General features: G+C 42.9%; 1 protein-coding gene across 1 annotated transcript; it reads right to left on the reverse strand.

Moving 5' to 3' along the window:
- Nucleotides 1-3,075: 3,075 nt before the first annotated feature.
- Nucleotides 3,076-10,749, reverse strand: LOC133114529 (charged multivesicular body protein 6-like). Its single transcript, XM_061224017.1, has 8 exons — nucleotides 10,461-10,749; nucleotides 9,246-9,355; nucleotides 8,493-8,580; nucleotides 8,132-8,218; nucleotides 6,697-6,762; nucleotides 6,493-6,573; nucleotides 6,154-6,238; nucleotides 3,076-5,083 (listed from the first exon to the last, which is right to left on the reverse strand). Exons 1-8 carry the CDS (start codon nucleotides 10,524-10,526, stop codon nucleotides 5,040-5,042), a joined length of 627 nt encoding a protein of 208 aa, XP_061080001.1. The 5' UTR covers nucleotides 10,527-10,749; the 3' UTR covers nucleotides 3,076-5,039.
- Between the last annotated feature and the right edge of the window lie 974 nt (nucleotides 10,750-11,723).

Genomic DNA, 11,723 nt, shown 5'->3' on the forward strand with positions numbered 1-11,723 from the left:
AAATGTTGAATATACATAAATAAACGTAAAATATACAAACATATAGCAAAATACCAATAAGTGCCACTCTTGACATGATATACAGATTGCCAATAAAATGCATTAAGCAAAGGTGACACTGCATTAACATACACATGCACTTAGATTGTCTTCATATATTAAAATGTTCAGTTCATGCTACGGTAGTATATTTTTAACTGTATGACAATATCTTTTCATTGTCTGCCTCGAGGCTTGGGCATAAAAACGTGCCACGGCGGAGAAACAGTTGCCTCAACAGGGATAGACTAAAGCAAGAAAGAGAAGAAGCAAGGATAAAGCATGTAGTGACCAAAGCCATCCATGACTGTCCCACCCCATCCAGAGTTGGACTTGACTACCTGACTAGAGAGGGGAACTGCAGTCATCATGTGAACTGCAGTCGAAGACAGATGTAAATCACCGACGTGTTCAACAGCCCCGCATTTAGATTGCGCTGCAAGATGAGGTCCAGAGTTCTTCAATAACAATAGCTGCTCTATAATCGGAGGCCGCATTAAGAAGTAATGGTAGGCCTTTTGGGTGGGCTGTAGTGTAATAGGGGCATTTATTAACATGTTGAGTGCCCTCAACTGCACCTTTAAAACTGAAAACTACACACCCAATAATATTACTACTAAAATATGCCGTGGGATTTGCCAGTGTAGCAGAGCAGGCCTGAGATACGGTTATAGAATGAGATTGCCACATTTATCATAGCAGACTGAACGGCACATAGGACGGGGAAGTTGAAATAGCGTCCACCAAGTGCAGTATCTACCCCCTGAAACCTGAATTACCTCCCAAAAACATTCCTCCGAACCACCCAATTTGTACTCCTGTGCACATTTTCAAAACATTCCCACATACCTCCTTTTAAAATTCTCCAACCTTCACTAACTCACATACATTTTACCCTGAAACATCCCCCATGCATTTTTAAAACCTCCAATAATTGGATGGGATCCCATCTAGCAACCTTATCAGGGGATGGTTATCAGATTGCTTTCTCTTTCATATTTTTGTTGTACTTCTGCCCTTTCCCCCTAGGCTGGTGTGTAGTAATGCAGGACAGTTAACACTCCTGTCCTATTTTTGCTCTTTTAAAGAGTGTAACAGATACAGCAGGAACCCCTGTTCAGAAAGTACCAAGGTAAGGGACGAAACCCACATTCGCATGGGGGGAATCGCATCTGACTCCAGGGTCAAGTGCCCTATGGACAACGCCACACATCTCACCTTGAAGAACACCATTGGAGAATACTTAATATCAGAATATTATTGGTTACAACAGGAACACCACACCAAATCATTGTTAACCATGTACAAATTCCATCCGAAAGAGTGAGTAGGGCCATTTTTACACTATAGCGTACATACAAACTAATTACAGACATTTGCCTGAATGTAATGATATAGCACTTATGACAAAGTAATAGGGAGGAGTGTCTTGCTAGTGGAATAACCAAGTTTGTGAAAACAGGCAACCTTATGATACTACTCTGAGAGGAATAGCCTGAACTTTGCTTACTGATGTAAAACAGTCTTTTTAGTTTACCTTTATGTCAACTGTGTGTGTACTACAGTGAGTTTGCAAACCAAAAGGGTTCAACTTATTGATTTCAGTTGACTGTAAAACAGGGATTGGGTTGAAATCCACATGCTTCAAAGAAAATTATTTTGTGCTGATGCAATGAGTTCAATGTACAAACAGAGATCGGCTGCCAAAAAGATAATTTCAATAAAAGTATGATTTCCTATTTCATTTGAAACTGTTCTTGAAATTGTCAAGAGGCCACAGTTAGGAACCCTGAAAGTCACACAAATGGCAGTTACAATATTGTTTTAATAGTAATAAGTTAAAATTAAGTCAGAAGGAGAATAACAGTGTTATTCTTACGGGAAAAAAAACATGAAAACCAAACGCATCGTAATCCACGCCACTGGGGTCGTAGGTAGCTAGCGTAGCTATCTGTGGTGCGCGGAGCCCTGGGCAGCCCACGCGAGGGGGCAGCAGGATTGTTCTGGAGAAGAGGCGGTAGCTTTTCCGCGGGCACGGGAATTCTGAGCCGCCGGTGGGCGGACTGCCTCCGCTTTCGTCCCTCGGGTCGACATTAGTATTCATGCAACGAAGCGCGCTTTTCTAAAGCGTTCTGTAAGCACCGTGCTCTAGCCCACACACACTGAACGCACACAAACACGACGCAACTGATTGTCCGGCTGACGTATTTCATTGTGAATCTCACAGTTCAGCAGCGTTACGACTTGCCAGATGTTTTTGTTGTTGTTCTGCCAGATAAAACACACACCATTGTCCTCGATTTCACTCTGATTATAGGCACAATTTAAGGCATACGGCAAGCAATTTAATTCCGCAACATATTTTCCTTCTAGTAAAAATGAACATGAGGAAAATATTGGGATGAGAATGAGATTTTCGCTCGTGTTTGTCAGTATTTGTTTGATACTCACTTTAACTTTGACCATTTGGTATTAGGGAACTCCTAATAACAAGAATCTTGTGAACAAAGTAATACAAACTTTCCCTCTTGCTTTGCATTTTGATTAAGACTGACACTGTGAGCATCGCTTTTGCCAGTTACATCACACATTATGAGTATGGCTGGTGATGCCATTATTGTGTTGAGGCCGGGGCAGAGCAATTACACACTTCCTATGATGAAACTGTAGGCCATTTTATACTTCCCAAAGCAATCACTGCTAGCTCAATTATTGAGGTTAATTAAATCCACACTTTGTTCTCTGGGGTTGAACCGTATACAGCGCTAATGCAGGAGTTTTAACACCGGAGAATGAAATTACTCCCACTCTCTCTGGTGTTTTTCCTGTAATGATACGCACTACGATCTCTGTGACACATGTACAGTACACATTACAACCACGCACTCTCGGAATCAGCACATCAATCAACAGAACACGAGGAACAATTGTCACAGCAACGAGAAAGTGATTTCTGTCACATGGCGCCACCTAGTGGATGCAATTTTCATCCCTCCAAAGGTAAACCGATGAACACACAAAACTGAAGTCACCCAAAACAATTAAAAATCATTTTTATTGTCGCAGAATACCAAAACAAGAAAATGGAGATAAAATGTCAACCATCAAGAGTGTATCAGTTTGCTATATTACTTACAGCATGTACCAGAGACCCTTTCGTTCTGGAGTCACAGTTTGAGAGTACATTTTAAGCCTTTGGAGAATATTAAGCGGTCTGTAAATGAAAAAAAAAAAAAAGGGGTTCTGTCGTCTTGATTTTAACAGGTGATTAGAGGGACATTATAAAAATGAAACATGATTTAAAAAGGGCCACAGTTTTACGAGTGGTTGGTAGTTCAACCTACTAGGAGTGGATTTTGTCTGTATATATCTCTATATGAGGCGATACTCCTGTCACTAAAAACTGTTCAGGCCTCGGCTTCACCAAGCTGCAATAGGTTTTGTCCATATGTTTGATAAAATAAAAACAAATAAAATAATAATTCTATTGCAATCTGTGAAACGTATGCAGATCACACAACAGGTACTGATTAGAGAATAATGTACGAGTATAATTTAGTAAGGAAAGTATTAGTACAACGCTTGCATGCATCCCTCAAAGATTCACTGAGAAACACAGTAACACATGTGCAAGGGAGTACAACGATACAAAGGTTTTACTTCTTAATTTGAGTAAAGGCTGAATGCCCAATGTTCGTCAAGTGAAAAGAGTTATATATAAAACAATTAAGTGAATTGCGGGTTAAACAGAGGTGGTATTTAAGCGGGGTGTCTCCAGAATCAGACTGCACCCCAATATCTTCCAATAGCTTCTTTTACTTGTCAGGTGTCACCATGTTGAAACACACACTGTGGCTGTCAGTCTGGCCATCATTTACACAAATTATTAAGACTGGAGCCAAGTCAAAACTTTCAACTATCCTGCTTGGTAAACTGTTAAGAAAATAAAAGAGAAAAAAAAATCCAAAAGAAAAAGAGTAACAGTGCGTTTCCTTGCCAGAAAGCACCTCATTTGCTCAACCTGAACATGCTAATGTAGCTGGAGTTTATATACTTAACTGGTGGGCAAACTTTATACACACCTCAACAGGTACACATGTTGGGGGGCTGTATAGGTCTCTAAGCTGTAATGAGAGAGAGGCTTCATGGATACCATAACAGAGCTACATTGAGCTGTCCATCATTTACTCGTTTGAACCAATCAACGCAGTGTTCATTCAGCAGCAAATCGCAATGAGTCGCAAATAGCATATGGTATCCGGTCAAAATTTTGGTTTAAAGAAACCAACTGTTCCATCACTAGATGAACAACTCATCACCATTTATGCTGCAGAAGGAACCTCCTCTCCGTACGTGGATGCAGAAGCTCAGTCAGCCGCTGGAGGGTAGCTACCGCTAGTGGCACTGATGTGTTTTTGGAATCTGCCCTATAAGAGGTTCTCTTTATTTTATCACCTGGAAGTAAGCTCCAGAACAGGGTCTCAGGGAGCCTGGGCTGGGTCTACAGAGGAGGAATGCCGGCTGCCGGCCCTCCCCCAGAGCTTGCCTCTCTAACGAGCTGGGACAGCACAACGGTCAGAGTGACTGACCGCCGCCCTGACCACTCCGCTCAGGAGATCAAACCGTTAGGTGAAGTCAGTGATACCTTGACTTCAGAAGAGGTCCCAAAAACAGGGCCAATCAGCAATCAGATCACTACAACTGCCAAAGTGTGCCAGTGTGCGTTTATACCCATGTCATTTCAATAGCAGTTAACCTTGACCCCTAACAATAAACAATTGGAATTCATCAGAAACATGTGTGTGTGTGAGCGAGAGCGAGAGAGAGAGAGAGAGAGAGAGAGAGCAGGTATGTGTATGTCAGCCTCTCTGGCTGTTCCTGGGATGGGAGGTGGGGGTGAGACGGGTCAGCGATGGGTTGGTGTGTACAGCGTGGCCGTTGGTGTGTACAGTGCAGGCGTAGGCGCGTACACGGTGGCCCACCGGGCTCCGGAGGTATTATTACACAGCCAGCATCTCTCTCTCCGGCTTCTTCACTCCTCTCTCTGGAACGCAGGAAGAGAAACGTCAGCTTGCACAATACACGCATCACAGCAGGCTTACTGAGGGCAAGCCATTATTCAAACATCAATCTCCACCAGTGAAGGGCGCACCAAATCTGAAGAGACAGGACACAGAGGTTCAGAACAGGTCATCCTGAGGCAAAGGTTTAACACAACTGTCCTCTTAAGTCATCTCCCAAAGTGAAGGTCGCTTGGAATGTGTTCTTAAAGCTGAAATAATGTCTGAAGGATGCAACCTTCAGACACTTAGAGGATGCATCGTTGCATTTGTAATTTCTACAATTTCATTGGTGAACATGACAGGAAGTGAAAAGTGAGTAATTGGACGTGGGAATTTATGCTAAAATGTGCAATATTACTGATGGTTATTCATTAGCTAACTAGGTTAGATTAACTTAGAGAGATGTCAGTTTTCCATTTGCAATAACTGTCATTTTGAATTTGCCTATCTACTTGGTGTAAAAATAAAAAAAACTGCACACATGCACTGAAGTTCTGAGTTCTGTCCCACATAAGCCTCCATTTTGAGGCAGTGGCTGCAGAAAATAGCAGCTGGTTATCTGCTGTGTTTTGTTTGTCTTCCGAGGCGTGACCAGGAAATTCTCTGCAGCTGGTTAACAGGCCCAGGATGGCTGAAGCAGTCTGGCTCTCTCTCTCCCTCGTCACACAGACGGTTTTGACACTTACAGCAACAGGTAACCAGCCATTTTCCTGTAGATCTACCATCCTCACTTGACTAATTGAAGTCTAATTGACTAATCAGCTCAACAAGGCCTCCCTATCTGTTGAATGATAGAGGTGTGTTTTGGTAAAGTTGGAGTAAAACCTTCAGCATGGTAGAACACCACCATACAGCACAGGCTCCTCCAACACCTGCATTCATACTGAAGTTTACAGACTTCGTTTTTTTCATTAAAATACATTTGTTTGTCACTGTCAAACTGTTCCTCCTGTAATCACGCTTTGGCTTTGAACCGGCCGTTACAGTGAGTAATGCAGCCAGAGTTTATTCGGGTGTCTGGGGTGGGACGCCGGGCGGGCGCTGCAGGTACCTGGTTCTGGTTCTGGTTCTGGTTCCTCCTCGGGGGCCTCGGGCAGAGGCTCGGTGGGCACCTCCGGGAGCTCCACCTCTTCCCCCTGTTCCAGAGACGGCTTTCGTTAAAATGGCCGCCACGGCATCATCCCCAGCATACAATTGCACCCAAACCCGACACAACCAACCCTTATTACGGTTTGGGAACATTGATATGGCTACACCCAGGGCAGCTGACAAGTGGCGGTCAGAACACATGAGAGGAAACAGGTAGTTAAAAGACAGGCAGGGGGGGAAGGAAAGGCAAGTAGGAGAGGTGGAGGGGACGTATAGATAGGACAGGTGAAGAGATGCACACCTGAGTGATTGCCTCAAGCTCTGCCAACACAGCGTCCTCGTCCTCTTGCGTCAGGGAGCCCGCCAGCATGTCGTCAATTTGCTATAAGAGGAAAAAAAAAGGCGCCCCCGCTGGATGAGGCTGGTATTACCCTGCAGTTATTCATCAGAGGTGACCAGGTACCTCTGACCTGTTCTGCGTGCTAATTAGAGAGGACGGCATTACCCTCTGGTACTCGATGCCATCCTGGGTCTCATCCATGATCCTCTCCACCTCTTCGATGGACATGACCTGGAAGAAATGAGCAAGCCATGAACCAGCCACTCAATTACCGCCAATAGGCCGGTTAGATTATAGCTCGAGACAAACCAACATACATAACTAACTGTAGTGTACGCAATCATCTCTTTGCAACAACAATATGTTTAACATCACTGCCACAAAAAAGGCAAGCTCTAAATCGAAACAAGTCACACCTTTCACCAATAATAATTTTTTTATGCATTACATCAAAAATGACAGCGATATGCCTTAGCACTGTTGATAAAGTAAACAACGGAGGAAAAGTTAAACAATGTTTGACATAACTAGGGTGTGAACAAAATCACAGTTCAAACAGGTGATCAGTAACAAGTAGATTTACTGTTCGGCATTGAACATTTTTTTCTGAGAACCCAACTGTAGATTTATTATTCGATTTCAATGTTTGCAGCTGCAAAATGAGAGCAGCCCGAGGCCCGAATGCTGCTACAGTGATACAAACATTAAAGTGTTAAAGATTTGTAGATTAGATTTGCGTAGTAATCCTTTAATCTGGTCAAGGTACAGTCTGCACTACTAGGACAAAGACAGGCTCCTTAGGCTTTGTTAAGATGTGTGTCAGCCAGCCCGGCCTCTTTCATTTACACTGCTGGCTATAACATCACATCATGACTGCTTCCCTGTAAACAGCCAGCTCAATGTGACATCATGGCTGCTTCCCTGTAAACAGCCAGCACAACGTGACACCATGGACACTTCCCTGTAAACAGTCAGCACAATGTGACACCGCAGACACTTCCCTGTAAACAGCCAGCACAATGTGACACCACGGACACTTCCCTGTAAACAGCCAGCACAATGTGACACCACGGACACTTCCCTGCAAACAGCCAGCACAATGTGACATAATGGACACTTCCCTGTAAACAGCCAGCACAATGTGACACCATGGCTGCTTCCCTGTAAACAGCCAGCACAATGTGACATCACGAACACTTCCCTGTAAACAGCCAGCACAATGTGACATCACGGACACTTCCCTGTAAACAGCCAGCACAATGTGACATCACAGACACTTCCCTGTAAACAGCCAGCACAATGTGACATCACAGACACTTCCCTGTAAACAGCCAGCACAATGTGACATCACGGACACTTCCCTGTAAACAGCCAACACAATGTGACATCATGTAAACAGCCTGAGCATTAGGCTACATTATGTCTACTGGGGAACGTGATGGATACAGGTGTGGCACATCACCAATAGGGTACTGTGCTGCACATTGTGCAGTATTGTCTTGCGGTGGGTGGGCCAAGTAACAGGAGATATGATCCACACGCTCACAAAAGCACAGACAGACAGAAACACACACACACACAGGAGTCACGTAACGCTTACCTCATGCATCTTCTTCAGGCAGTCATTTCCAACCTTCAGGCCTTCGATAACCTTCATCTCAATCTGGGCAAACTCAATGTCCTGAACCTAAAAAAAACAAATGAAAAATAAAAAGTCAAAAACAAAATGATTTCTTTTTGTTAGTAAGTGTGTGTCTAATGCAATTCAATTATTTGACGAGACTAAGAACAGTGTTGTCTACACAGTAATTCGGTGAGTGGAACATTCAATGCTACAGCACCCTATGTAGCCTTGAGGGCTGCCATAAGCAGAATCCTCCAATAGGCAGACCCTCCAATTCCTTAGAGTGGAGATATCTGCACTAGAAACTGCCCCATGACCCCAGCCTCCCCAGAAGTACCATGCGCTCCAGGTTGCTGATCTGGTTCTCTGTCTTGTCCAGCAGCTGGTCCTGGTACCGCTTCTTCTTGAGCAGAAGCAGGGCCTTCCTGTCGGGCACCAAAGCAAATTATGTTAATACGGAGACTCAAAGTTTCAGGTCAATCTTTTTGTGGTCACCAATTTATACAGCTTGAGATTTCCGGAAGCAGGTCAGGTTGAAGCAGAACCTCTCGATAGTGCTCAGTGCAGAACCGACCATTTAAAAGCAGCATAAATTACACGTCTGCTTAGCAGCACCCTGCCATAAACTGTGTATGAACAGCGAGTGAGGATTCAGAGAGATGCACTCAAATTATGAGTAACGGATTGCCACCAGTAGCAGGGTACAAATTAGCACCAACTACCAGCCCAATGCTGGTAAATCTTTATCTGAGGCTGGTAAGTTGGTCTACTCGACCAGTCACTTAGGCATGTAACCATCCATCACAATTAGCACTTGTTCTATTGTAAGTACTGAGTTGTTCGGTAAAACCATAAAACTGGCTTGTCAATTTTGGGAGGGACCAGGCACTGTGGATGAAAATGTTTGTTTCCTGCCCTTATTAAATGTTGCCAGACACTTGTTATCAGCCAAAACATTCCTCCACTTATTACATTTTAACATATTCCATTCCTTGTCTGCATAGCTCATTTTATAGCACAAATTCCCTGATCAAAGATCGGCTCCCATACATATTAGCACAGACCTTCAGAGAGAATTGAGAGGGCTTACTCTTTCTTTCCATTCTTAAGAAGTTGTTTCGCCAGCAGCCGCTCCTTTTCCAGCTGTATTGAGATTTTCTTCTGGTACTGTCTCAGTTTATCTCGTTGCTGTTTCAGTTGCTGGAATCGAATGGGAAGGCAAGCACTATTGAGGCCATCATCACCACCGCTGATCACGTATCAGAGTCTGAGAGGAAACCCCCTGGCTAGCTCTGTAACTATGGGTGACACTCTGCTCAGGAATCAAACTTAGCTAGGAAAAGTACTCTAAGCATAGCAAATATCAGAACGGAAAAAGAACCAGCATTGAGCTCGCTAAAGTAATGCATCCCGACAGCTGTAGCTAGATAACACACTTACATTCGCACTTTCATGGCCCTAGATAGCTAACGTATGACCAAGCATGCCAGTACATAACCTAGCTAGTATTTGTTCCAATCGAAACATTCTTACATACATTTCTAGCAAAACATTAAAAACAAGTTAAATAAGATTAGTTGGCTTGCAAGTCAGCCAATCATTCAATGAATATATAGAGATGGCTGCTACGTTTAGACAATATTTAGCATTTCTCGAAATGCATTGCAGTGAGCTAACACCTTCCAAGTAAGCTAAGGTAACGTTACAGGACAAAGGTTACTTGTATAATCATGACAACAACCCGTTTAGAAAATACAGTAATAAGGTTACAAAATATACGAAAAAGGGCAATCACTAAGCCAAGAATATTACAAAATGAAATTAACACCCATGAAAGACAGTGCTTGCTAAGTAGCTAGCTACTCTGTCGAACGGGTAGTCCAGGAGTTTCCCACAACGGCCTCGGATTGCAGTGTCTTGCATGACTAACAAGATAGAATTTCACATCAGTATATTATAAAATACACGTATTAGCTAGCTAACTAAACTAAGTTAATATACTTTTTTTTTATCTCACTGTGATTGGTTTCTAGAAGGCCAAAAGTGCTCAGTTGACACCTGCTAGCAAGCTGGCTAACAAAAACCATAGCTAGTAAGTTAACTGGCTAGATAGCGAGCTAGCTAGCTATTCAGGTAAACAATCACGTTTATTGCCACTCAGTTGGCTAGCGGTCGTTGGTTAATTATATTACGATCACAATGTACCAACAAGAAAACTAGCGACATTTACGGTTATTTTCGTAACTTTGCAGTAATATCAGCAGTTAGCTCTATGTGACAAAGCGGATTTGAATTTTTAACTCACAAGAACGGCTCTGTCCTGCTCCGTCACTCGAGTGGGGCGTCTCTTTCTGCCGAAAATGTTTCCCATTGCAAAGCAGCATCCCCGCCACTCACTACCGCTACGATCTGCAAGCACCAGGTATTAGCTACAGATTCGTAAATAATGTCTGCTTAAATCTCATAATTCGCACTTCGGAAATATCCCCTTTTAGAACTGTAATGTTAGCTGGCTAGCAGTAGCTACCAGTTTAGCACTCAGAAACTAGTCACAAAACCGCACCCCTGGAGCCAGGAAGTACGGTGGACAAAATGTGTCAAGAATCTCGATGTGCAGCTTCACTTGAAAACGAAACCGAATTTTAGATTCATGAAATGCGATTGGTCAAACATGTACAGTATTGTGAAAACGATATGGAAGTTATACGAAATCCTGTACACACTCAGAGAATCTGCGTGTATTCACTGTTACACTGTTACTGTAAATCGCCCAAATTCCGCATAACAGTGACTGATTTAGAACAAGTAATAGTGGTAGTGTTTTTCTGTGTGGCGAGTTGTAAAATGTTTTTAAAAACATTATTTTATCATGTTTTCATGGGAGTTCTCATGCCAATGCTTGACTTAAAAAAAACCTTTCATTCAATAGGGTTAAAGACAGAAAACACTGGGAAAGCCTGTTATGGTATGTGTAAAAATATGCGAAAAATGAACAGCTTGAAACTCGAGTTTGTTGAGCATACTGAGAGCGAACTGCCATTGGTGACGTGAAGCATTTACACGAGTCGCCATTTGTGCAGTGGAAAATTAGCAGGAGAGACCCCTGCTAGCTGTAGCATGAAAAAACCCCAGTCAGTTTATACGTTTCTGGAATTTTCAATGATTTTCCAAAGATGGTGGAAAATTTTACCACAGGATGACTCTCTGGGTCTATTGTAGTGTATCTTCATTTCCTATAAACTAGCACTGCATGAAGGCTATTTTTGAAATAACTTTACTTACGTGGGTTTAGATGTATATCAAGTTCAGGAAAACATGACTACACTGTGCATATGGGTTTGCACATCAGCTGATTTGTAGTAAATCCCAACAAGTCACAAAACAAACCTAACTGCACAAAAAACTAGCTGAATGGACCTTGTCCTGTCAGCATGCTGTTCAGAAATAGAGGCAAGTTTGTGGTGTCTGCTATTGTGACAAATACAATCACTGCATGTCTGAAGATTGACTTCATTATTTGCTTTCACAGAAACTTCTCTTCAGCATGTGGAGTTGTGGCTTAGTCCTC

This window comes from Conger conger, chromosome 16, assembly GCF_963514075.1.
Source record: "Conger conger chromosome 16, fConCon1.1, whole genome shotgun sequence".
Classification (NCBI taxonomy): Eukaryota; Metazoa; Chordata; class Actinopteri; order Anguilliformes; family Congridae; genus Conger; species Conger conger.

What these genes read in the sequence shown, in the direction of transcription:
- LOC133114529 (XM_061224017.1), bottom strand. Translation starts at nt 10,526, where the DNA reads ATGGGAAACATTTTCGGCAGAAAGAGACGCCCCACTCGAGTGACGGAG. An exon ending in ATGGCATCGAGTACCAGAGG is followed by an intron (nt 6,574 to 6,696) that starts GTAATGCCGTCC and finishes TTCCTCTTATAG; the next exon opens with CAAATTGACGACATGCTGGC. An exon ending in AGCTTGAGGCAATCACTCAG is followed by an intron (nt 6,239 to 6,492) that starts GTGTGCATCTCT and finishes TCTCTGGAACAG; the next exon opens with GGGGAAGAGGTGGAGCTCCC.